General features: G+C 53.3%; 1 protein-coding gene across 1 annotated transcript in view; it reads left to right on the top strand.

The window, feature by feature from the left end:
• UNC80 (unc-80 homolog, NALCN channel complex subunit) overlaps positions 1-25,879 on the top strand; it is a 135,365-nt gene that overhangs the window by 7,008 nt on the left and 102,478 nt on the right. Inside the window, exons 4-13 of the mRNA XM_054177075.1 lie at positions 515-813; positions 3,480-3,603; positions 4,521-4,594; positions 5,358-5,497; positions 11,245-11,506; positions 15,609-15,743; positions 17,207-17,429; positions 19,472-19,612; positions 23,795-24,063; positions 24,681-25,070. Of these exons, the coding sequence (XP_054033050.1) occupies positions 515-813; positions 3,480-3,603; positions 4,521-4,594; positions 5,358-5,497; positions 11,245-11,506; positions 15,609-15,743; positions 17,207-17,429; positions 19,472-19,612; positions 23,795-24,063; positions 24,681-25,070 (2,057 nt within the window). The remainder of the gene's footprint in view (positions 1-514; positions 814-3,479; positions 3,604-4,520; positions 4,595-5,357; positions 5,498-11,244; positions 11,507-15,608; positions 15,744-17,206; positions 17,430-19,471; positions 19,613-23,794; positions 24,064-24,680; positions 25,071-25,879) is intronic.

The following is a 25,879-nucleotide window of genomic DNA, read 5'->3' as shown; positions in this document are numbered from 1 at the left end:
GGCATTGGGCATCCCCCAGCAGAGCCTGGCTCCAGCCTCTGGGCACTCCCTCTGCACAGCTTTAGCAATAGTAAGGAGGTCACCTCTCAGGCTCCTCCTCTCCAAGCTCCAGAGCTCTCAGCTCCCTCAGGCTCTCCTCATAAGATAAAAAGGATAGGGCTCTGTCACCCTCACTGGAAAGAAGTTTCTCCACCCTGGGTCTGCTGGACACACTCCTCTTGCTGCCCCCCAGGATCCCTTTGGCTCTTTAGGCCACCAGGGCACATTGCTGTCCCATGCAGAACTTGCTGCCCACCAGCACTCCAAGATCTTTCTCCATGGTGCTGCTCTCCAGCAGGGCAGCTCATAACCTGCCCTGGTGCCTGCTGTTGTTCCTCCCCAGATGCAGGACCCTGCACTTGTTCTTCTTGAACTCCCTGAGCTTTGCCTGCAGGCAGCTCTCAGCCTGTCTCAAGAGTACCTTAAATAAAGCCTGTAAGATCCTGTGATGCTTTGTTGTTGTTTTTCCAACCAGGCCATCAGGATAAGCTTGGAGTTGCTGAAACAAAGCTTCTTCACACACTTCATTGGATGCTACTGGAGGCCCCTCAGGACTGCAGCAATGACCAGTTTGGAGGAGACAGAGGATCTAGCTGGGGAGGGAGCAGCAGTGCCTTTATCCACCAGGCTGAAAACCAAGGATCACCAGGACATCCCCGGCCCAGCACCATCAATGAGGAGGAGGAGAATAACAGAAGGAAGTTCTTCCAGAACTCCATGGCCACAGTGGAGCTCTTTGTCTTCCTCTTTGCTCCTCTTGTCCACAGGATTAAAGTAAGTGGAACACTGATGGAGAGCTCTGAGCAGGGAAAGGACAGCTCTGTGTTTATGATTGTTCCTCAGGGCTCAGTGTTGGGACTGCTTCTGCTCAGCATCTTTATTGATGGCCTTGATGCAGCAGTGAGGTCACAGATGACACCAAGTGAGGTGGCAGTGTTGATCTGCACCAAGGGCAGGGAGGCTCTGCAGAGGGACTTGGATAGATTGGATCCATGGCCAACATTAACAGGAGGAGCTTCAACAAGGCCAAGTGCCAGGTCCTGCACTTGGGGCACAACAACCCCAAGCAGTGCTCCAGGCCTGGGGCAGTGTGGCTGGAAAGCTGCTGGCAGAAAGGGACCTGGGGGTGCTAAGGGATAAGCAGCTGAAGAGGAGCCAGCAGTGTGCCCAGGTGGCCAAGAAAGCCAAAGGCCTCCTGGCTGGGGTCAGCAATGCTGTGTCCAGCAGCAGCAGGGAGGGGATTGTCCCCTGGTACACACCTCAAGTGCTGTGTCCAGTTTGGGGCACCTCAATCAAGAGAGATGTGGAGGTGCTGGAGCCAGGGCAGAGGGCAAGGAAGCTGGGAAGGGCCTGGAGAAGAAATCTGATGAAGAGCAACTGGAGGATCTGGGGATGGTTAGTGTGAAGCAGAGGAGGCTGAGGGGAGACCTCCTGGCTCTCTGCAGCTCCCTGAAAGGAGGTTGTGGAGAGCTTGGTGCTGGTCTCATCTCACAGGTCATTAGCCATAGAACATGAGCAAATGGTCTCAAGCTGCAGCAGGGCAGCTTTAGACTGGACATTGGGAAGACTTTCCCATCAAGACTGGTCAAGGATTGGAATGTGCTGCCCAGGGAGGTGGTGGAGTCCCCAAGCCTGGATGTGTGGTTTGAATGTGGTGCTTGAGGGCTGTGGTTTCGAGGTGATCCTTGTAGAGTAGGGTTCTGTGTTGGACTTGGTGATCCTGGGGGTCCTTTCCAACCTGAAAGGTTCTGTGATTCAGCCCACAGTGCACACTGGGTGACCACTGGAAATGTTTTAACAAGCTGGCAGCCTACCACTGCCAGGGGGAAAACTTACTTCCAGTGACATGAACAATCTCCACAGCCTCAGGTAGGCACAGAGCAAAATCAGTCTGAAGAGAGACATTTGGGAGTCTCAGGAGTGTCAAAGACCTGTGGCCCTTGTGCTGTCTTTAGGACCCTGGAACCTGCAGAAAGCTCTGGGAGCTTTAGCTGGCTCCAGTGATTCCCAATCATCATTCAGAAGGCCTTGAGCATTTTTCAGGGCTTCCACGGTGGGGCTGGCACTGGGATTTGTTGTTGTCATTCCTAATCATCTTGATGCTAATTACCAGGAGCACGTGGTGGTGGTGGAAGCATGGCAACAGCAAAGGCAATTGAGCATTCTTTTGTTGTAAGCTGGCAGCAGGCTGCAGGCTTCTGTCTGCCAGGGTCCCCCTGTTGGTTTTGTGCTGAGTGCATCGGCTTGGCAGAGTGCTGTGATGAGGTGATGCTTCCTGCATGCTCTGACTCCTGCCTCTTGTCTTCAGTCTCTCTGGAGAGCTGCCATTTAGCTTTTATATTTCCAGCTAAGCTCCAGAAGAGAGTCTGGCTCTGGAGAATCTACAAAGACATGAAAAATTAGGGTCAAAAAAAGGGGCCTGGGGAATGAATCTGATGAAGAGCAGCTGAAGGATCTGGGGATGGTTAGTTTGAAGCAGAGGAGGCTGAGGGGAGACCTCCTGGCTCTCTACAGCTCCCTGAAAGGAGGTTGTGCAGAGCTTGGTGCTGGTCTCTTCTCACAGGTCATTAGCCATAGAACAAGGGGGGAGAACCTCAAGCTGCAGCAGGGCAGCTTCAGACTGGACAGGAGGAAGAATTTTTTCCCACCAAGAGTGGTCAGGCATTGGAATGTGCTGCCCAGGGAGGTGGTGGAGTCCCCAAGGCTGGATGTGATTGAAGGTGGTTTGGCTGTGGTGCTTGGGGCTGTGGTTTAGGGGTGAGCCTTGTAGAGTAGGGTCCTGGGTTGGACTTGGTGACCCTGGGGGTCCTTTCCAACCTGAGTGTTCCTGTGATTCTGTGAAATGATGGAGGCTGCTATCTGTTCTAATCCTGCCTTGCATGCTGCAGCAGTTGAAGATAAGAGAGTCCAGGAAATAAATGCTAAGCTTTGTTTAAGGCAGAGATTCTTTCCATGCCTCTGCTACTCAGTGTCCCTCCCCAGCTTTGTTGTAACCCTTCAGACGCTGGAAGGCCACAAGAAGGTTTCCTCGGAGCCTTCTCTTCAAAGACCAGGGGAAGCTGCTAGCTTCTCCTTCCCTGCCTACCCAGCCCCCCCTGTACAAAAGGGAGAAGAGAAAGGAGCAGAGAGATGTTAGACTGAACTAAAACAATGCAGCCAAGGTCAAGCAGAAGCAAGTTGGTATCTCTCCCAGAGCCAAGAAGCGAGAGAAGAGCAAATTGTTTGGGGACAACTAGTTGTAGTCCCTTATCCCTTCCAGTGGGATTGCTTAGACTCATCTTAATTTCCCCTTTTACACCCAATAGTGATTGATTTACCTTTTACCACTCTTCTCTTCAAGACCTGTGAAGATTTTGAGAGGCATAGCCTAAAAGTAGCTCAACTGGGAATGATCTTCTGTGTGTGAGCTGGTGTGACACAACCTCTGCTTGCCTTTGCAGGAGTCTGACCTGACCTTTCGCTTGGCCAGTGGCCTTGTCATCTGGCAGCCTATGTGGGAGCACAGGCAGCCTGAAGTTTCTGCCTTCAATGCCCTGGTAAAGCCCATCAGGAACATCATCACAGGTGTGTGGCTTTGCATACATGTGTGCCATAGCTCCTGAGAGCTGGGAGACCGTGCTTTGGTTTGCCCCATAGAATCGTTAGGGTTGGGAGGGACCTCAAGGATCAGCCAGCTCCAACCTCCCTGCCATGGCCAGGGACACCTCACACCACAGCAGCTTGCTCACAGCCACATCCAGCCTGGCCTGACAAACCTCCAGGGATGAGGCTTCCACCACCTCCCTGGGCAACCTCTGCCAGTCTCTCACCACCCTCATGGGGAAGAACTTCTTCCTAACATCCAATCTCAATCTCCCCATTTCTAGTTTTGCTCCATTCCCCCCAGTCCTATCCCTCCCTAACTCCCTCAAAAGTCTCTCCCCAGCTTTCCTGTAGCCCCCTGCAGATACTGGAAGGCCACAAGGAGGTCTCCTCAGAGCCTTCTCTTCTCCAGACTGAACAACCCCAACTCTCTCAGTCTGTCCTCATAGCAGAGCAGCTCCAGCCCTCTGCTCATCCTCATGGCCCTCCTCTGGACACCTTCCAGTTGTAGACAGGCTGAGGTTGGTCTCTTTTCCCAGGCAGCCAGCACCAGAACAAGAGGACACAGTCTCAGACTGTGCCAGGGGAGGTTTAGGCTGGATATCAGGAAGAAGTTCTACACAGAGAGAGTGATTGCCCATTGGAATGGGCTGCCTGGGGAGGTGGTGGAGTCACCATCACTGGAGGTGTCCAGGAGGAGACTTGAAGGGGTGCTTGGTGCCGTGGGTTAGTTGTTTAGGTGGTGTTGGATTAGTTGTTGGGTTGGACACAATGATCTTGAAGGTCTCTTCCAACCTGGTTTATTCTGTTCTATTAATCTTTTGAGTGGTGTGTTGTCAGAGTGGAGATGATTCCTGAAATGTTCTCCTTTGACCTCTTTTTTTTTTTCCCCCCCTCAGCTAAGAGAAGTTCTCCCACCAACAATCAGAGCATGACTTGTGAATCCCCTAACCTGGAGAGCGGACATAACGAAGTAAGTTCTGTGCTGAGGTCAGAGAGAGCTTGAATAAGGAGCTGAGGGAGGGAGGGGGTTCTGAAGGGCACCTACAGGCAGGCTGGGGAAGGGACTGCTGAGAAGGGCTGGGAGTGATAGGATGAGGGGCAGCAGATTGAAACTGGAGCAGGGCAGATTGAGGTTGGACCTCAGGAGGAAGTTCTTTACAGTGAGGGTGGTAGAATACTTGAACAGGCTGCCCAGGGCTGTGGTTGAGACCCCATCCATGGAGACATTCAAGGTCAGACTTGATGTGGCCCTGGGCAGCCTGCTCTAGTTGGAGGTGCCCCTGCTGGCTGCAGGGGGGTTGGACAAGATGCCCTTTGAGGGGTTCCTTCCAACCCAATGCAATCTGTGAAGTTAACATTGAAAGAGCACTTGCAGTTCCCACCCTGAATTCTTCCACCTCCACAAATTGCAGCTCTTCCCAAGAGCCCCAGCCTTGTCTGCAGTGGAACCAGAGGGTGCTGAGTGCAGCTGGCAGGATCTCCCTGGCCTTTACCCTGTCTTAAAGGGTGGAATCCTGATCTTACATATATTCTTGGGCAAGAGCCCTCTCTTACCCTCTGCCTGTACAATGCCTAGTAGCTGAGAAGGCCCAGGGTTGATCAGTCATGGTATGACCATGGTATTATGGGCTAAGTAATATCAGGACTAAGGACTAATTGCAGTAAGAAAACTACCATGGGAGAGAAGAAATATGCCTCTAAACCTATTGCCTTTTGTTAAAACCTACCCAAAGGGACTCCAGGTGGTCTGTGAGACAAGCCAGCCAGACTCTGTACCTCCAAAGGCAACTGTTTCAGCATGTCATCGTGGGAATTCCTTGGATGGAAGTGTGTCCTCACAAACCTCTCAGGAGAGAGGCCCTGCACACCCCAGGTACAAACTCCTTCAGCAAGAGGTTAGGCTGGTGTGACTCAGCTGGTGGATGGAACAGAAGTCCTTGGATCTGCTCTTGTCTGTACACACTGAGGGTGATGGATGTTTAAGAAGTGTCAGTTCTGGATGATGAAAGGTGTCACACTTGATCTTCCATGACACTTTCATAGGAGAGAGCTCTGCCTAGCCTGCTGGGACACTTTCTTTGGCCTTTTCTAATACATTGGTTCCCAGGCTGCCCAGGGGGGCTGTGGAGTCTCCCTCTCTGGAGATGTTCAAACCCCACCTGGATGTGTTCCTGTGTGACCTGCTCTAGGTGATGCTGCTCTGGCAGGGGGCTTGGACTGGATGAGCTTTGGAGGTCCCTTCCAGGCCCTAACATTCTGTGGTTCTGTGACTGGTTTCTTATCATTAAAGACACTAACAATAACCCTTAGGTTCAACCCTCCTTAGCTAGATTTAGCCTCAGGCAACTCTGGTATCTTTTCTGGTTTCCTTCTGATCAAATTTTCTTTCCCTTCAGCACTGAATTTTTTGCAAGCCTCTCTCCACTGCCTTCATTATGCCTTCTCTGTATCCTGCTGCTTATCTTGCTTTGGTCTGCTGGCACAAAGGAACAGCCAAATGCATTCACAGCTACATGAGCATAGAATCAGAGCGTGGTCTGGGCTGGAAGGGACCTCCAAAGGTCATCCAGTCCAACCTCTCTGCAGTCAGCAGGGACATCCCCAACCAGATCAGGTTGCCCAGAGCCCTGTAAAGCCTCATCTTGAATTATCTCCAGGGATGGAGCCTCAACCACCTCCCTGGGCAACCTGTTCCAGTGTTCCACCACCCTCATGGGGAAGAACTTCTTCCTAACATCCAGTCTCAATCTACCCATTTCTAGCTTGGATCCATTCCCCCCAGTCCTATCACTCCCTCACACCCTACAAACTCCCTCCCCAGCTTTCCTGTAGCCCCCTTCAGATACTGGAAGGCCACAAGAAGGTCTCCTCAGAGCCTTCACCTCTCCACACTGACCAACCCCAACTCTCTCAGTCTGTCTCCAGAGCAGAGCAGTTCCAGCCCTCTGCTCATCCTCCTGGCCCTTCTCTGGACACCTTCCAGCACTTCCAGATCCTTCCTGGAACAGAGGCTCCAGAACTGGACACAGTGCTCCAGGTGGGGTCTCAGCAGAGTGGAGCAAAGGGGCAGAATCCCCTCCCTGGCCCTGCTGGCCACACTTCTCTTGCTGCAGCCCAGGCTCTGCTTGGCTCTCTGGGCTGCAAGTGCTCACTGGTGGATGAGAAGCTTAAGCTACAAGTTCCAACCCACCTGCCATGGGCAGGGACATCTACTAGACCAGGTTACACAGAGTCCTGGGTGTCAAGAGGAAGGGGACAGGCTCTGCTCAGTTGCACCCTGTGATAGGACAAGGGGCAGTGGATGGAAACTACAGCACAGGATGTTGCACCTCAACATGAGGAGGAACTTCTTCACTGGGAGGGTGACAGAGCACTGGACCAGGCTGCCCAGAGAGGCTGTGGAAGGGGAACCAGGGGAAGGTTGTGGCATCTCCTTCTCTGGATCCTTTCCAGCCCTGTCTGGATGTGTTCCTGTGTGACCTGGTCTAGACTGTATGGTCCTGCTCTGGCAGGGGGGTTGGACTCCATGATGTCTTTGGATCCCTTCCAACCCCTGACATCCTGTGATCCTGTGAAGAGACCAGCACCACCCTCTGCACTTCAGGGAGCTGTAGAGAGCCAGGAGGTCTCCCCTCAGCCTCCTCTGTTCCAAGCTAAGCATCCCCAGCCCCCTCAGTCCCTCCTCGTGAGATCCATCCTCCAGGCCCTCCACCGGCTTCGTCTGTGTGGTTGTGGGAGAGCAGAAGCGAAGCTGGGGCCAGGAGTGCTTTTCAGTGTGTGAACCCTGCTGCTCAGGGAGAGCACAGCTGGAAACAAAACATAATCAGCCTTTTGAGAAGACAGAATCAGGTGATCAATTTGTCAGGCCGGCTCGGGTGGTTGCTATGGGGATGGAGCCTCAGACAGGACCCATTGATCAGTTGACACTGGCCAGGGAGCTTTGGTTGCTGAGCAACAGACAACTGGGGAACAAATGTTGTTTACTCCGCTCCCCGGCAGCCGCAGTTCCCCTTTGTCCCTGGGTGGGGGTTGTGGGAAGGCTGCTTCCCACAGCATCACCAAGGTTGGAAGAGACCCCAAGGATCATAGAGTCCTACCTGTCACCACAGACCTCAGGACTAGACCATGGCACCAAGTGCCACATCCAGTCCCCTGTTGAGCACCTCCAGGGATGGGGACTCCACCACCTCCCTGGGCAGCACATCCCAATGGCTCAGTGAAGAGCTTTCTCCTCACCTCCAGCCTAACCTTCCCCTGGCACAGCTTGAGACTGTGTCCTCTTGTTCTGGTGCTGGTTGCTAGAGAGAAGAGACCAACCCCTTCCTGGCTACAACCACCTTTCAGGTAGTTGTAGAGGGCAATGAGGTCTCCCCTGAGCCTCCTCTTCCCCAGGCTAAGCAACCCCAGCTCCCTCAGCCTCTCCTCACAGGGCTGTGCTCAAGGCCTCTCCCCAGCCTTGTTGCCCTTCTCTGCACACCTTCAAGTCTCTCAATGTCCTTCTGAAACTGAGGGGCCCAGAACTGGACACAGGACTCAAGGTGCAGCCTAACCAATGCAGAGTGCAGGGGCACAATGACCTCCCTGCTCTTGCTGGCCACACTATTCCTAATACAGGCCAGCATGGCACCTGGGCACACTGCTGGCTCATGTTTAGGCGGCTGTCAATCAGTACCCCCAGGTCCCTCTCTGTTTGGGAGCTCTCCAGCCACTCTGACCTCACCCTGCTTACACTCTCAGGCAACCCAAAGCTGATGGCACAGACACTAGATTTCCTTCATTTCTCCCATGGCCTGTTCCTGGCTGATTATCCCTCTGCACCCGCTGCAGTTCTCCATTTACAGACCATGCAGTTCAATCCCGAAGGAAACAGAGCCCCAGCCCTGCATCTAGCTGCTGCCTTGCACACTGTGCTGCCTCAGAAGCAGACTTTGGAGCAAGGGCTTCAGTGGCAAACATTATCTTTTAAGGAGAGCATGCCTTGCCTCAGGCTGTGCTGTGCCTCAGGTTCGCCTGTGCTGCATGCAGGGGGAGCATGAAAGATCGCTTAGGCTCAGACACTGGTCTCAGCCCTGCAAAGTGACCAGGGAGCAATGCATCATCCTTCACAGCTGCTGCTGAGGTGCCAGGCATTTACCTTGCTGGGATGCTTTGACTCTCCCAGCTGTGCCCAACACAGGCTGCATCTCAGTGACCCAGTCCTGGCTGTGCCCAAACCAGCCTTCACCTCAGGCTTATGGGGAAAACTTTGGTATCAGAGAATTATTAGGGTTGGAAGGGACCTCAAGGATCAGCCAGTTCCAACCCCCCTGCCATGGCCAGGGACACCTCACACTACAGCAGCTTGCTCACAGCCACATCCAGCCTGGCTGCAAAAACCTCCAGGGATGAGGCTTCCACCACCTCCCTGGGCAACCTCTGCCAGTCTCTCACCACCCTCATGGGGAAGAACTTCTTCCTCACATCCAATCTCAATCTACCCACTTCTAGTTTTGCTCCATCCCCCCCAATCCTATCACTCCCTGACACTCTACAAGTTCCCTCCCCAGCTTTCCTGTAGCCCCCTTCAGATACTGGAGGGCCAGAATCCTTGGCTCCTTCTCCAGACTGAAAAGCCTCAACTCTCTTTTTGTAAGGTGTGAGGTGTCCCCTGCCTGGCAGGGGGGGGGTTGGAACTGGCTGATCCTTGAGGTCCCTTCCAACCCTGACCATTCTATCATTCTATGATAGATTGTTTTCTCCTTCCTAATTCATTTTTTTTTTCCAGGTTCTAAACCCAGCTCATTTTAAAGTCCTCAATCTTGCAGCATTTTTACCTTGAACACAGTGCTGGGGGAGAAACTCAGCATCTATAGGTTGCATATAGTGACATATGGTGTCACAGACGGGCTGGGCTGCCTTCAGCAGTGGCCTCTGAGGCTGGCAGCAAACCAGCTCCTGCAGGTTTGAGTTCTAGATGCACTTGCCACCTGGCCCCTTCCACCAGCCAGGGTTCATGTGATGCCAAGTGGTGCCAATGTTTAGCTCCACACTTCTTTCTCCTTTGGCAGCCTTGGATGCACAGGACAGCTTTGTGGCACTGGGCAGTGATCCAGCAGAACACTTTAAGCATACACTTTAAGCACTGGGAGATTCCACTGGTTCCTTAATGCTTTGCTAGACTGTTGCCTTGAACACCTCTGGAGCAATCCTCACTGTCAATACAGGCTGGAGGATGAGGGGTTGGAAAGCAGCCCTGAGGAAGAGGCCTTGGGGGTGCTGGTGGGGGAGAAGCTGGACAGGAGCAGGCAGGGTGAGCTTGCAGCACAGAAGGCCAAGGGCAGCCTGGGCTGCATCCAAAGCAGCATTGCCAGCAGAGCCAGAGAGGGGATTCTGACTCTTTGCTCTGCTCTGCTGAGACCTTGTGGCTTCAGCACATGGCAGGGGAGAGAGGATGGCTTACAGCTCTTGAGGAGTGGCTATATTTCAAGCCTTGTAATAGAGCTCCTAGGTCTTTTGGGGGAGAGCAGCATGTCTAAAGGTTCCACCTTTAGCTTCTTCACTGTGAGGGTCCCAGAGCCCTGGAGCAGGCTGCCTAGAGAGGTTGTGGAGTCTCCTTCTCTGGACACATTCAAACCCCAGCTGCATGCATTCCTGTGCAGACTCCCCTGGGTGATGCTGCTCTGGCAGGGGTCTGGACTGGGTGATCTCTGGAGGTCCCTTCCAACCTCAAATGCTCTGTGAGGCTGTGATTCTGTATTCTAGGGCAGAAGCAGTTTCCAGCTATGAAAGAGAACTTTGTGGTATCAAGAGAATCCTCATAAGAGAGCAGCCAGGATAAAAAGGGACCTGGGGGTGCTGGTGGACAGCAGCTGAATATGAGCCAGCAGTATGCCCAGGTGGCCAAGAAGGCCAATGGCATCCTGGCCTGGATGAGGAATAGTGTGGCCAGCAGGAGCAGGGAGGTCATTTTGCCCCTGTGCTCAGCACTGGTTAGGCCACACCTTGAGTCCTGTGTCCAGTTCTGGGCCATTCAACTTTAAGAAGGACATTGAGACTCTTGACCATGTCCAGAGAAGGGCAAGGAGGCTGGGAGGAGGTCTGGAGCACAGCCCTGTGAGGAGAGGCTGAGGGAGCTGGGGTTGCTTAGCCTGGAGAAGAGGAGGCTCAGGGGAGACCTCATTGCTCTCCACAACTCCCTGAAGGGAGGTTGTAGCCAGGTGGGGGTTGGTCTCTTCTCCCAGGCAACCAGCACCATAACAAGAGGACACAGTCTCAAGCTGTGCCAGGGGAAGTTCAGGCTGGAGGTGAGGAGAAAGCTCTTCCCAGAAAGAGTAATTGGCCATTGGAATGTGCTGCCCAGGGAGGTGGTGGAGTCACTGTCCCTGAAGGTGTTCAAAAAAGGATAGGATGAAGCACTTGGAGCCATGGTTTAGCTGTCAGGAGGTGTTGGGTATTAGGTACTAGGTTGGACTTGAGGATCTCTGAGGTCTTTTCCAACCTGGCTGATTCTGGAAGAGCGTCAACCAGGCCAACCTGAAAGATCATCACTGAGTGGCTGGCTCTTGATGGAGAAAGCTGAGTATTTCAGAAGGGCCAAGGGGGCTGCTGACTAACCTTTCCACTCCTCCTTTTTTGGCACAGGGTGTCCCTGGTGATCCCCCCCTGCCAGAAGTCTCGCTATGCCACCTACTTCGACGTGGCGGTGCTGCGCTGCCTGCTGCAGCCGCACTGGTCTGAGGAGGGCACGCAGTGGTCCCTGATGTACTATCTGCAGAGGCTGAGGCACATGCTGCAGGAGAAGCCAGAGAAACCCCCTGAGCCAGAGGTCACCCCTCTGCCAAGGCCTCGCAGCAGCTCCATGGTGGCTGCTGCACCATCTCTGGTGAACACCCACAAAACTCAGGTAAGCAGTTGGCACCCACCGGAAAGCTGCAGCTGTTGTGTTGTGGCCCTGTGAGGAGAGGCTGAGGGAGCTGGGGGTGTTTAGCCTGGGGGAGAGGAGGCTCAGGGGAGACCTCATTGCTCTCTACAGCTACCTGAAGGGAGGTTGTAGCCAGGTGGGGGTTGGTCTCTTCTCCCAGGCAACCAGTGACAGAAGGAGAGGACACAATCTCAACGCTGCACCAGGGGAGGTTTGGGCTGCATGTGAGGAAGAAATTCTTCCCAGAGAGACTGGCCATGGGAATGGGCTGCCCAGAGAAGGTCTGGATGCCTCCTCCCTGGAGATATTCAAGGGCAGGTTGGATGTGGTCTTGAGTAACCTGGGCTAGCTGAGAGGCATCCCTCCCCATGGCAGGGAGGTTGGATTAGTTGATCCTGGAGAAGAAGTTAGATGAACCTAGAGAAAAGGAGGCTCAGGGGAGACATTATGGCTGTCTACAACTGCCCGAAGGGAGGTTGTAGCCAGGTGGGGGTTGGTCTCTTCTCCCAGGCAGCCAGCACCAGAACAAGAGGACACAGTCTCAAGCAGTGCAGGAGGGAAGTTTAGGCTTGATTCTAGAAAGAAGTTCTTCCCAGCAAGAGAGATTAGCCTTTGGGATGTGCTGCCCAGGGAGGTGGTGGAGTCTAGTGTGAGGAGTCCCTGGCCAGGGCAGTGGGGTAGGAAGTGGATGATCCTTGAGGTCCCTTCCAACCCTGACAGTTCTATGAATTGCACCTGGTGCAGCACTGCATGCTCCAGGCAAACACCTGGGGTAAGATACTGCATCAGACTGCAAACTTTGCAGGGGACTCACTTGAGGGAGGGAGATGCCATTAAGAAAGAGCTTGGCAGGCTGCCCAGGGGGGTTGTGGAGTCTCCCTCTCTGGAGAGATCCAAACCCCACCTGGATGTGTTCCTGTGTGACCTGCTCCAGGTGATGCTGCTCTGGCAGGGGGGTTGGACTGGATGAGCTTTTGAGCTCCCTTCCAGCCCCTAACATTCTGTGACTCTGTGGTTCTGTGCTCAGGGAAAAGAATGAAATCTCTTCCCTCTTCCCCCTTGTGCAGCCCAGATGCTCATAAGCCCAGAGACAAACACCAACAATGTAAATATTCATACTGTTGGCTTTCAATCTCAGGATTTGCAGCTGTTCTTCTGATGGTTATGAGGGCTTTTGGTTACTTGGGGGTTTAAGGGCTCAGCAGCAGCATTGTTTGAACTCTGTTATCCTTTAGAGCCATTTCTAGAACGTGTTGCCTGCTGCATCCCTGTAACAGCCTTGACATATCTGCAGGTGATGGTAAATTGCTATTCAGCCTTAATCTACCTTTGCCTGGGGGTTTTATGGGATTGATGTGCATGTACAGAAAAATCCTCCTTTAATATCCTCTCCTGGAGGGAGAATTGGAAGCTGTTGCTGTGCTTCACTCTCTCCCTGCCTGTGCTGTCCCTTTGCCCTTGCTCATAGCAGCCTGGCTGTGCTGCACAGCAGCAAACTCAGCTACTCTCGAGTGCAGTCAGTGCTGCTCAGCACAGCAGTGGCAGGAATGGCCTTGTCCTCCAGAGGCACTTTTTGCACTAGTATTGTGCTGGCTGTTCTCTGTGTACTGTGGAACACTCAGAATCACAGAATTGTCAGGGCTGGAAGGGACCTCAAGGATCCAGCACAGCAGTGGCAGGAATGGCCTTGTCCTCCAGAGGCACTTTTTGCACTAGTATTGTGCTGGCTGTTCTCTGTGCACTGTGGAACACTCAGAATCACAGAATTGTCAGGGCTGGAAGGGACCTCAAGGATCAGCCAGAGTTGAATCCTGATGTGTTATGCCTTGGATTTTACATGTGACTCCTCAGCTGAGCCTTCCCATACACTGCTGCAAACACTGTTCACTGACTGGAGTCTCAGACTTCTGCTGCAAAGAATGCCACCAGCTTCTGCTGCACCTTCATGTGCACACTTGGGTGTTGCTTAGCTGGCTGGGAATGATCTTAACCTCCTGCAGGAATCACTTCACCTGTCACTGGCATATGGCTGCTTCGAGATTGAAAGCAGAGAGGTGTTTCATCACGACCCAGTTGCTTAGCAGAACCTTTCTGATGGGGCAGCAAGTTGAAAAAGCATCTCCATTGGAAACAAGCCAATAGGATTTGCTGGGTTCAGTGGGTAAGGAATTGGCTGGATGGTCTCATCCAGAGGGTGGTGCTCAATGGCTTGAAGTCCAGGTGGAGAGCAGTGACAGTGGTGGCCCTCAAGGGTCCTTACTGGGACCTGAGCTCTTCAACATTTTTATCAGTGACATACACAGAGAGTTTGAGGGCACCATCAGCAGGGTGCAGATGGCACCAAGCTGAGTGCTGCTGTTGATGCCTCAGAGGGACAGGATGGCAGCCAGAGGGACCTGGACAGGCTGCAGAGGTGGTGCCCAGGGGAACCTCATGAGGCTCAACAAGAGCAAGTGCAGGGTTCTGCTCCTGGGCTGGAACAATCCTCACTGTCAATGCAGGCTGGGGGAGGAGGGGACGGAAAGCAGCCCTGAGGAAAAGGCCTTGGGGGTGCTGGTGGGGGAGAAGCTGGACAGGAGCAGGCAGGGTGAGCTTGCAGCACAGAAGGCCAAGGGCAGCCTGGGCTGCATCCAAAGCAGCATTGCCAGCAGAGCCAGAGAGGGGATTCTGCCACTGTGCTCTGCTCTGCTGAGACCTCCCCTGCAGTGCTGTGTGCAGGTCTGGAGCCCTCAACACAGGAAGGACCTGGACCTGATGCAGAGGGTCCAGAGGAGGGTGAGAAAAATGCTCAGGGGGTTGGAGCAGCTCTGCTCCAAGGACAGGCTGAGGGAGCTGGGGGTGTTCAGCCTGCAGAAGAGAAGGCTCCAGGCAGACCTAAGAGCAACCTGCCAGGACCTGAAGGGGGCTACAAGCAGGCTGCAGAGAGACTGTTTGCAAAGGCCTGCAGGGACAGGACCAGGGGCAATGGCTTCAAAGTAGAGCAGAGCAGATTGAGATTGGATGTTAGGAACAAGTTCTGCACGATGAGGGTGGTGGAACACTGGAACAGGTTGCCAGGGAGGTGTTTGAGGCTCCATCCCTGGAGATATTCAAGGTGAGGCTGGAGAGGGCTGTGGGCAACCTGATCTAGTTGGGGATGTCCCTGCTGACTGTGGGGTGGTTGGACTGGATGAGCTTTGGAGGTCCCTTCCAGATTGGACCATTTTCTGATTCTATGATTCTAAACAGGCAGAAGAAAATATTCCTGAGGGAATTTGGTCAGGTCAGCTGCACAAACATCTCCTGAATGGTGGCATCAGGTCTTTAATGAGAACAGATGGTCAGGAGCTGAGCTTAATGCCATCTTTTGTAGCATGGCCTTTCTTTGCAGCAGGCAGCCCTGAGGTGTTTTGCTGAGTGCAGGAGTGATGTGGAGTGCCCTCTGCTGCCATCAGAGTAAATTCCTCCCCAGGGTGGTCACCCTGGTCGGACATTTCTCTGCTGTAGCTGTAGAGGCTTTGACAAAAGGGATGAGAACAGTGATGGGCAGAACTTGGCTCACTGTTACTGCAAATGAAAGGCACTGAGTGATGTAGAAGCCTTAGGTTCCCTGAGTGAGCAAATAAGGGGTTTTTACAAACCAGGTCTCATGAAGGGACAATGCTGCTGGTTGCAGCTGAGATCCAAAATGAGTATTTAAAGGCACACAGAATCACAGAACTGTCAGGGTTGGAAGGGACCTCAAGGATCAGCCAGTTCCAACCCCCCTGCCATGGCCAGGGACACCTCACACTACAGCAGCTTGCTCACAGCCACCTCCAGCCTGGCCTGAAAAACCTCCAGGCATGAGGCTTCCACCACCTCCCTGGGCAACCTCTGCCAGGAGCCAAAAAGAGAGCTAATGGCTGCAATGCCCTGCTTTTTATACCCTAGCTGGGCAGGGAGGGGGGAGTGGAACAGCCTCAGTTTCCCAGGGGGGAAAACCCCCTGCAGGGAGGGCAAAGCACCCACAAGCCCTCCCCCCTGCTTTGTTTCTTTTCAGAATGGGTGTTAACCCACCACAGCTGACAGTCCTCTCTTTGTTCTCTTCTCTTGGGGTCTGCAGGATCTCACCATGAAATGCAATGAGGAGGAAAAATCCCTAAGCACAGAGGCCTTTTCCAAGGTTTCCCTGACCAACTTGCGTAGGCCAGCAGTTCCAGATCTCTCCACAGACTTGGGGATGAACATCTTCAAAAAGGTGAGTGGAGGAGGATTTTCCTTCAACTGACCTCTGATTCAGTGTCTCACTGTCCTGCTAAATAGCAGGTGAAGGTCTGCTTGGACTTAGATGTTCACCCCACAGGTGAGACGCTTGGAATTCCCTGTGATGCTGTGGGGCTTTGCATGGGGTTCTGCATGCACATCCCAGACACAATACTCAATATTGCAAGAGCTGTCCTGCTGCCACTGATGAGTCCTGCCTCTGGGAAGGAAGAACAACCTGCAGCAGGACAGGCTGGGAGGGGATCTGCTGGAGAGCAGCCCTGTGAAGAAGGACCTGGCAGTGCTGGTGGACAACAAGTTCTGCAGGGGACAGCAATGTGCCCTGGGGGCCAAGAAGGCCAAGGGGATCCTGGGGTGCATTGAGAGGAGTGTGTCCAGCAGAGCCAGGGAGGTTCTCCTCCCCCTGTACTCTGCCCTAGTGAGGCCTCACCTGGAATATTGCATCCAGTTCTGGGCTCCCCAGTTCAAGAGGGACAGGGATCTGCCTGGTGAGGAGTGGCTGAGAGCCTGGGGGCTGTTTAGAATGGTCTGAGTTGCAAGGGCCCTCCAAAGGTCATCCAGTCCAACTCAACTGTCCCTGCAGTCAGCAGGGACATCCCCAATTACATCAGATTGCCCAGAGCCCTCTTCAACTTTACCTTAATTGCTTCCATGGATGGGGCCTCAACTATGTCCCTGGGCAACCCGTTTTAGTGTTCCCTCCCTCATGGTGCAGAACTAGTTCCTAAAGTAAATAACTTTGCTAAAGGAAAGAACTTGTCCTAAGGGAAAGAGCTTTTTCCTAAAGGAAAGAGATTGTTCTAAAGGAAAGAGATTGTTCTAAAGGAAAGAGCTTGTTCCTAAAGGAATGAGGTTGTTATAAAGGAAAGAACTTGTTCCTAAAGGAAAGAACTTGTTCCTAAAGGAATGAGATTGTTCTAAAGTAAAGAGCTTGTTCCTAAAGGCAAGAGCTTGTCCTAAAGGAAAGAGATTGTTCCTAAAGGAAAGAACTTGTCCTAAAGGCAAGAGCTTGTTCCTAAAGGAAAGACATTGTCCTAAAGGAAAGAGTTTGTCCTAAAGGAAAGACTTTGTTCCTAAAGGCAAGAGCTTGTCCTAAAGGAAAGAGATTGTTCCTAAAGGAAAGAGCTTGTCCTAAAGGCAAGAGCTTGCTCCTAAAGGAAAGAACTTGTCCTAAAGGAAAGACTTTGTTCCTAAAGTAAGAGCTTGCTCCTAAAGGAAGGAGCTTGTCCTAAAGGCAAGAGCTTGTTCCTAAAGCCAAGAGATTGTTCCTACTCCCACGGTCCCAGCACGCAGCTTGTTGCTCCCACAGTAACTGGCCAAGGTATGAAGAGCTCCCAGGGGAAGGGTGTGTTTGGGCCACACATCTGCGCTGCCTTTCCCCTCCCACGGCAGTTTTCCATGCCCCGAAGCCTCTAGCTGCTGCTCTCCCTCCTGCAGTTCAAGAGCCGCAAGGAGGACAGGGACCGGGAGCGCAAAGGGTCGATTCCCTTCCACCACACGGGGAAGAAGCGGCAGCGCCGCATGGGAGTGCCCTTCCTCCTCCACGAGGATCACTTGGACGTCTCCCCCACTCGCAGCACCTTCTCCTTCGGCAGCTTCTCTGGCATCGGGGAGGACCGGCGCGGCATGGAGAGAGGAGGCTGGCAAACCACCATCCTCGGTGAGGTGTTCCTCTTTCTGGCTCCTTCCTATCCCGGCCACGCGGAGGCTCTTCATTTCTTCATCAATCCTGTTGCCACCTCCTGTCCTCGGCTCTGTTTGCAGCATCACACATCTGGTTGTAGAGGTGGCAACAGTTCTGGTGGACAACAAGTTCTGCAGGGGACAGCAATGTGCCCTGGGGGCCAAGAAAGCCAAGGGGATCCTGGGGGGTGTTGAGAGGAGTGTCCCCAGCAGAGCCAGGGAGGTTCTCCTCCCCCTCTACTCTGCCCTGCTGAGACCTCACCTGGAATATTGCATCCAGCTCTGGGCTCCCCAGTTCAGGAGGGACAGGGATCTGCTGGAGAGAGTCCAAGGGAGGGCTGCAAGGATGCTTCAGGGACTGGAGCCCTGCCTGGTGAGGAGAGGCTGAGAGCCCTGGGGCTGTTTAGTGTGGAGAGGAGAAGACTGAGAGGGGATCTGATCAATGTCTATCAACAGCTAAGGGCTGGGGGTCAGGAGGGAGGGGACAGGGACAGGCTCTGCTCAGTTGTACTCTGTCACAGAGTACAAGGGGCAATGGATATAAGCTACAGCACAGGAGGTTCCTCCTCAGCACAAGGAGGAACTTCTTCACTGTGAGGATCCAGAGCCCTGGAACAGGCTGCCCAGAGAGGTTGTGGAGTCTCTTTCTCTGGAGACTTTCAAGATCCATCTGGATGTGTTCCTGTGTGACCTGTGCTGGATTCTATGGCCCTGCTCTGGCAGGGGGGGTTGGACTGGAAGATCTTCAGAGGTCCCTTCCAACCCCTAACATCCTGTGATCATTGATTTCAGATCCTGCCTACTTGAGAGACAGTGGGTCTCTTTCAGTGGGTCCTCTTGACTTATGATTTATTGTATTCCTGAAGATCTTCCTTTGCTTTAGCACTCCCCATTCTAACTCTTTGGAACAGGGGGAGAACAAAAGAAATTTCTATAACCTGCCCCAAAAGTGGAGTCTTTCAGCACTGGCCAATCATACCCTCCTGAAGCTGCTGGTGGGTGATGATGTGGGTGTCAAGTAAGTCAGTGTGTGCTGAGGGGAAGAGCATTCCAGGGAGTTTGTACATCTGGGCTCTGTGTCTATGAACCCCTGCAAGACACTGCACTGTAACATTTAGTTCAGCTTCACAAGATCCTGCAAGTCTTTTTCTCCAGGCCAGTGCTGCAGTGCTGGAGATGTTTTTAGAATAGAATAGAATTAACCAGGTTGGAAAAGACCTTCAAGATTGAGTCCAACCTATCACCCAACACCATCTAATCAAGTAAGCCATGGCACCAGAGCCTTCTCTTCTGCAGGCTGAACACCCCCAGCTCCCTCAGCCTGTCCTCGAAGCAGAGCTGCTCCAACCCCCTGAGCATTTTTGTGGCCTTCCTCTGGACCTGGTCCATCAGGTCCATGTCCTTCCTGTGTTGAGGGCTCCAGACCTGTAGACAGCACTGCAGGTGAGGCCTCACCAGAGCAAAGTGAATAGAATAGCATTAACCAGGTTGGAAGAGACCTTTGAGATCCTCAAGTCCAACCTATCACCCAACACCACCCAATCAACTAAACCATGGCACCAAGCACCCCAGCCAGTCTCTTCCTAAACACCTCCAGGGATGGTGACTCCACCACCTCCCTGGGCAGCACATTCCAATGGCCAATCTCTCTTTCTGGGAAGAACTTCTTCCTCACATCCAGCCTGAACCTCCCCTGGCACAGCTTGAGACTGTGTCCTCTTGTTCTGTTGGTAGTTGCCTGGGAGAAGAGACCAACCTCCACATGGCTACAACCTCCCTTCAGGTAGTTGCAGAGAGCAAGAAGGTCTCCCCTGAGCCTCCTCTTCTCCAGGCTAAACACCCCCAGCTCCCTCAGCCTCTCCTCACAGGGCTGTGCTCCAGACCCTTCCCCACCCTCGTGCAAGTCTTTGGCTTTTGTGGACACCAGTCCTGCAGTTTCTAACCTCACCTGCTTTCTCTCCCCTCCAGCCACCTCTCAGATGACTAAAGTCAATTCTCCATTTCTTGCCTTCTCCCTAGGAAAGTTTACTAGGCGAGGGAGCTCTGACACAGCGACGGAGATGGAGAGCCTGAGCGCGAGGCATTCCCACTCCCACCACACGCTGGTCTCGGACCTGCCTGACCACTCCAACAGCCACGGAGAGAACACTGTCAAAGAAGGTAAACTGCATGGATGGAGCATCCAGTGGGTAAAGACCTGGCTTGACAGCTGCACCCAAAGGCTGGCTGTCAGTGGGTCCATGTCCAAGTGGAGGCCAGTGACAAGTGCAGTGAGTCGCTCAGGGATCAGCACTGGGACCAGGCTTGTTTAACATCTTCATTGGTGACGTGGACAGCGGCACTGAGCGCTCCTTCAGCAGGGCTGCTGATGACACCAGGCTGTGTGGTGCAGCTGACAGGCTGGAGGAAAGGGATCCATCCAGAGGGACCTGGACAGGCTGCAGAGCTGAGCCCATGACAAACTCATGAGGTTCAACAAGACCAAGTGCAAGGTCCTGCAGCTGGGTCAGGGCAATCCCAGGCACCAATATAGGCTGGGCAGGGACTGGCTTGAGAGCAGCCCTGGAGAAAAGGACCTGGGGGTACTGGGGGAGGAGAAGCTCAACAGGAGCCAGCAGGGAGCACTTGCAGCCCAGAAAGCCAACCAGAGCCTGCAGTAAGAGAAGTGTGGCCAGCAGGGCCAGGGAGGAGATTCTGCCCCCCTGCTCCACTCTGCTGAGACCCCACCTGGAGCACTGGGGCCAGCTCTGGAGCCTCTATTCCAGGAAGGATCTGGAGGTGCTGGAAGGTGTCCAGAGAAGGGCCATGAGGAGGAGCAGAGGGCTGGAGCTGCTCTGCTCTGGAGACAGCCTGAGAGAGTTGGGGTTGTTCAGTGTGGAGAAAAAAAGGCTCTGAGGAGACCTTCTTGTGGCCTTCCAGTATCTGAAGGGGGCTGCAAGAAAGCTGGGGAGGGACTTCTGAGAGTGTCAGGGAGTGATAGGACTGGGGGGAATGGAGCAAAAGTAGAAATGGGTAGATTGAGCTTGGATGTTAGGAAGAAGTTGTTCCCCATGAGGGTGGTGAGAGACTGGCAGAGGTTGCCCAGGGAGGTGGTGGAAGCCTCTGAAATAGCAGTTCCAAGAAGCTGAGGAAGTGTTTCTGTTGCCATGTATGACTCTGAGTGGGTTTTCCTCCCCCTTTTTTCCCCTCACCCAGCATCTCTTGACAGGTTGCAAACCTTTCCTGTTTATGTGGTTCAGTCTGCCCAAAAAATTGGCAGCTGTCACCTGTGTGAAAGCAGGGACTGAGTTATTTCAACTGTTCCAGGGCTCTGTCCTCCTCACAGTGAAAAAGGTTTTCCTCGTATTCACATGGAATCTCCTCTGCTCCAGCTTCCACCACTGCCCCTGGTGCTGGCATTGGGCATCCCCCAGCAGAGCCTGGCTCCAGCCTCTGGGCACTCATCCTGCACAGCTTTAGCAACAGCACTGAGGTCACCTCTCAGGCTCCTCCAAGCTCCAGAGTGCTCAGCTCCCTCAGGCTCTCCTCATGAGGAAGATGTTCCAGTCCCCTAATCATCTTTGTGGCTCTGTGCTGGACTCTCTCAAGCAGCTCCCTGAGGTCCTTCCTGAACTGAGGGGCCCAGAAGTGGACACAATATTCCACGTGTGGCCTGAGAAGAGGGGAAGGAGAACCTCTCTGGACCTACTCACCACAGCCCTTCTAATCCACCCTAGGATGCCATTGGCCTTCTTGGCCACCACAGCACATTGCTGGCTCATGGTCAACCTCCCATCCACCAGGACCCCCAGGTCCCTTTCCCCTTCCCTGCTCTCCAGCAGCTCAGTCCCCAACCTCTCCTGCTCCATGAGGTTGTTCCTTCCCAGGTGCAAGACTCTCCCCTTGCCCTTGCTGAATTCCATTCCATTGCTCCCTGCCCAGCTCTCAGCCTGTCCAGGTCTGGCTGCATGGCAGCACAACCCTGTGTCAGCCACTCCTCCCAGCTTTGTGTCCTCAGCAAACTTGCTGCCAGTGCCATCTGTCCCTTTGCAGCCCATGGCTGCTGGATTGTGCTGAGAATCAGGTTTTCTTTCAGTTCTCCTGTTTCCAGATAGAAGCTTGGCTTTCCTACTTGCTCAGTCTCCCTGGGGCCCATCTGTCTTGGAGTCTCTTGCAGAAGGAGCAATGCCAATGTGACCACAGCGGGGGAGATGGGAGAATGCCTGGTGGCATGAAGTCTGCTCCAGAAGGAAAACTCTTTCTGTTGGCAGGGCAATGCCACCTTTGTCTAACAGGATCAGCCAAGCAGAGGAAAGCTATCTTTTGTCAGTAGAGCTGTCTCCATGACAGCACTTTGCTGGCACTGCTCCCACTGCCTGAACACAGAGATGTAGTGCTCCTGGCAAAAGCTGCTCACACAGACTGGGTCTCTCCTTGTGGCAAGTGCAAACCTAAAACATGCCGAGGGGACAGGATGTCACACACCCCGTGGAGCAGGGCACAGCCTCTCAGGCAGCATAGATGCAGCCTTGGAGGCCTCAAAGATCCCTGCTTTTAGCACATCAGGATGAGAGAGGATGGATTTGCACCAGCCCTAATCCACTGTGGGCACAGCTCCTTCGCCTCTGCTCTGTGTCTCCAGAGCAAAGCTCTTCTTCTGGATCAGTTTTTGGGAGTCTGGCTTCCCAAGCTGAATTCCTTCTATAGGACCCTCAGCAAAACAGTTTCCTAGGCAGAGAGTTCCTAAAATGTAGACCTATGCAATGCTTGTTTTTCTAGGTGTACCCCAGGTTAATTCTCCTCTCTTCTCCTCTCTTCTTTCTCCTCTCTTCTTTCTCCTCTCTTCTTTCTCCTCTCTTCTTTCTCCTCTCTTCTTTCTCCTCTCTTCTTTCTCCTCTCTTCTTTCTCCTCTCTTCTTTCTCCTCTCTTCTTTCTCCTCTCTTCTTTCTCCTCTCTTCTTTCTCCTCTCTTCTTTCTCCTCTCTTCTTTCTCCTCTCTTCTTTCTCCTCTCTTCTTTCTCCTCTCTTCTTTCTCCTCTCTTCTTTCTCCTCTCTTCTTTCTCCTCTCTTCTCCTCTCTTCTTTCTCCTCTCTTCTTTCTCCTCTCTTCTTTCTCCTCTCTTCTTTCTCCTCTCTTCTTTCTCCTCTCTTCTCCTCTCTTCTTTCTCCTCTCTTCTCCTCTCTTCTCCTCTCTTCTCCTCTCTTCAGCAGGTCTATGAGTAATAGGGCAAACCACTTATTCCTGGTGCCAGTCTATGAGTTTGAATGCACCTTTCTGTATTTAGAGGATAAGTACAGCTAGTACATATCTCTCTGATTTTGTGTGACCAGCAATACCCAAGCATGCTGGTCATTCATAATTTCCCATCTGTTGTCTACTTTCCCTGGCCAGGAGACATTTGCTAATGAATTCATTTCTCCTGGCTGACACACTGAAAAGCACAGATGATAAATTAGTCATGTGCCAGGTAGCTGCTCAAGAGGAGTCAGGGACACATGCTGCAGGCATGCATGGATTTAAATGAAGAGCCATAGAAAGGTCCAGGCCAGAAGGGACTTCCAAAGGTCACCCAGTCCGACCTCCCCGCAGTCAGCAGGGACATCCCCCACTAGACCAGGTTGCCCAGGGCCTCGTTGAGCCTCCCCTTGAATATCTGCAGGTCCAGAGGAGGGTGAGGAAAGTGATCAAGGGGTTGGAGCAGCCCTGCTCCAAGGACAGGCTGAGGGAGCTGGGGGTGTTCAGCCTGGAGAAGAGAAGGCTCCAGGCGGACCTAAGAGCAACCTGCCAGAACCTGAAGGGGACTACAGGAAGGCTGCAGAGAGACTGTTTGCAAAGGCCTGCAGGGACAGGACCAGGGGCAATGGCTTCAAAGTAGAGCAGAGCAGATTGAGATTGGATGTGAGGGACAAGTTCTGCACCAGGAGGGTGGTGGAACACTGGAAGAGGTTACCCAGGGAGGTGGTTGAGGCTCCATCCCTGGAGATATTTGAGGTGAGGCTGGAGAGGGCTGTGGGCAACCTGATCTAGTTGGGGATGTCCCTGATGAGTGTAGAGCGGGCTGGACTGGCTGAGCTTTGGAGGTTTCTTCCAAGCCAGACCATCCTGTGGTTCTGTGATTCTCTGAGTCTATGATTCTGTGATTCTATAATTCTATGATTCAATGAGTCTGTGATTCTATGATTCTCTGAGTCTGTGATTCTCTGCTCTCATCCCTGTACCCATGACAGGAATTAGGAGCCTGGCTCATCTTCCAACATTACAGAAGGTGTTAAAATCTGCTCCCTTCTTCTAAACAAGCCCAGCCTCAGTTTCCCATTCCACAGCCCCAGAGCTAAGTTACAGGCAGCCCTTTTCCTCCCCGCAGTGCGCTCCCAGATCTCCACCATCACTGTGGCAACCTTCAACACCACCCTGGCCTCCTTCAACGTGGGCTACGCCGACTTCTTCAGCGAGCACATGAGGAAGCTGTGCAACCAGGTGCCCATCCCCGAGATGCCCCATGAGCCCCTGGCCTGTGCCAACCTGCCCCGCAGCCTGACTGACTCCTGCATCAACTACAGCTGCTTGGAGGACACGGACCACATCGACGGCACCAACAACTTTGTCCACAAGAACGGCATGCTGGATCTCTCGGTAATTGGCAAGCGAGGAGGAGAGCCAGACCCCTCTTCTGGCAATGTAGCTGTACCACTGAGGGCAGGGTGTTGATGGGCTTTTCCTCCACCTCTTTATATAAAGGCTTCTCTCAGCAGTGCATCAAGGTCAGTCAGATACATTTGTGCCTGCCCTAAAAGTCTCCTCTGAGACGCTGCAACTCCTGTTCACTGCCCGCGAGGAGCGCATGTGCATGTGGACCGCACACGGCAGAGCTGAAGGGGTGTTGTGTGGTGGATGTGTTCCTGGGGCATGCACCTGCTTCCCTCCCAAACTCAGCAGCACCTTTCTCCTAGTGGCACCTTAAAACTCACCCTTTCTGCATTCCCCTTAATGACCTGGCAGCTCCTGGTGTGCTGTCCTCAGGCCACAGGACATCCTCCCCTGGTTTCCTTCTCTGCCTGACTGTGCTCAGCCTGTGGGTACGTGTCTCACACCTCGACTCTAAGCCCTTGGGGTTGAGGGTTGTGCGTTCTTCCTTCTGAGTCTGCACTGTGCCTGCTGCAACGAGTCTCTGACTAGACTTTCCAGGCACTGAATAGTACTAGGGGAGAAAATAGGCCTGGCTTTAAACCCCCAATGTTTGACTCTCCCAGGTCATCCTGAAGGCTGTCTACCTGGTGCTGAACCATGACATCAGCTCCCGGATTTGCGACGTGGCTCTGAACATCGTGGAGTGCCTGCTGCAGCTCGGTGTGGTGCCCTGCGTGGAAAAGGTTCGGAGGAAGAGTGAGAATAAAGAGAATGAGGCCCCTGAAAAGAGACCCAGTGAAGGATCCTTCCAGCTCAAAGGGGCTGCTTCTAGTGGCTCTGCTTGCGGATTTGGGCCTTCTCTGGTTAGCGGAGCCGGAGACGGAGGAGAAGAAGGAGGAGGCGGAAGCGGTGGAGGAGGCGGAGGTGGAAGTGATGGAGGTGGTGGTGGTGGAGGAGGAGGAGGAGGAGGAGGAGGAGGGCCATATGAGAAGAATGACAGAAAACAAGAAAAGGTTTGTCCATATCCACTCTGATCTTGATCATTATGTTCAGTGCTGGCAAGCCCAAACATTTCACAGGATCACACAGGATCAGAGGATGTTAGGGGTTGGAAGGGACCTCTGGAGATCATTGAGTCTAAGCTCCCTGCCAGAGCAGGACCATAGAACCCAGCACAGGTCACACAGGAACACATCCAGACAGGGCTGCAAAGGCTCCAGAGAAGGAGACTCCACAACCTCTCTGGGCAGCCTCTTCCAGGGCTCTGTCACCCTCACAGTGAAGAAGTTCCTCCTCATGTTGAGGTGGAACCTCCTGTGTAGCAGTTTCCATCCACTGCCCCTTGTCCTATCCCAGGGTGCAACTGAGCAGAGCCTGTCCCCTCCCTCTTGATCCCTAGCCCTCAGCTACTGATATACATTGATCAGATCCCCTCAGTCTTCTCTGAAGGCTAAACAGCCCCAGGGCTCTCAGACTCTCCCCATAGGGCAGTGCTCCACTTCCTTCAGCATCCTCATAGACCTCTGCTGGACCACTGGAGCAGTGAACAGGCTGCCCAGAGAGGTTTAGAGTCTCCTTCTCTGGAGCCTTTCCAGCCCTGTCTGGATGTGTTCCTGTGTGACCTGTGCTGGATTCTCTGGCCCTGCTCTGGCAGGGAGGTTGGACTTGATGATCCCTGGAGGTCTCTTCCAAGCCCTAACATCCTCTGATCCTGTGATCTGTGAAGTGCTGCCTGGTGTTCGTGGCAGCAGGGAGTGGGCTTCCCACTTACAGCATGACTTTTTGAGGGGAGCTGAAAGGGAGGTGGGGTGGTCCCTACACT

This window comes from Dryobates pubescens, chromosome 37 (genome assembly GCF_014839835.1).
Source record: "Dryobates pubescens isolate bDryPub1 chromosome 37, bDryPub1.pri, whole genome shotgun sequence".
Taxonomy (NCBI): domain Eukaryota; kingdom Metazoa; phylum Chordata; class Aves; order Piciformes; family Picidae; genus Dryobates; species Dryobates pubescens.
Note: the sequence above shows the minus strand (reverse complement) of the source record. Positions and strands in the feature narration are given on the sequence as shown.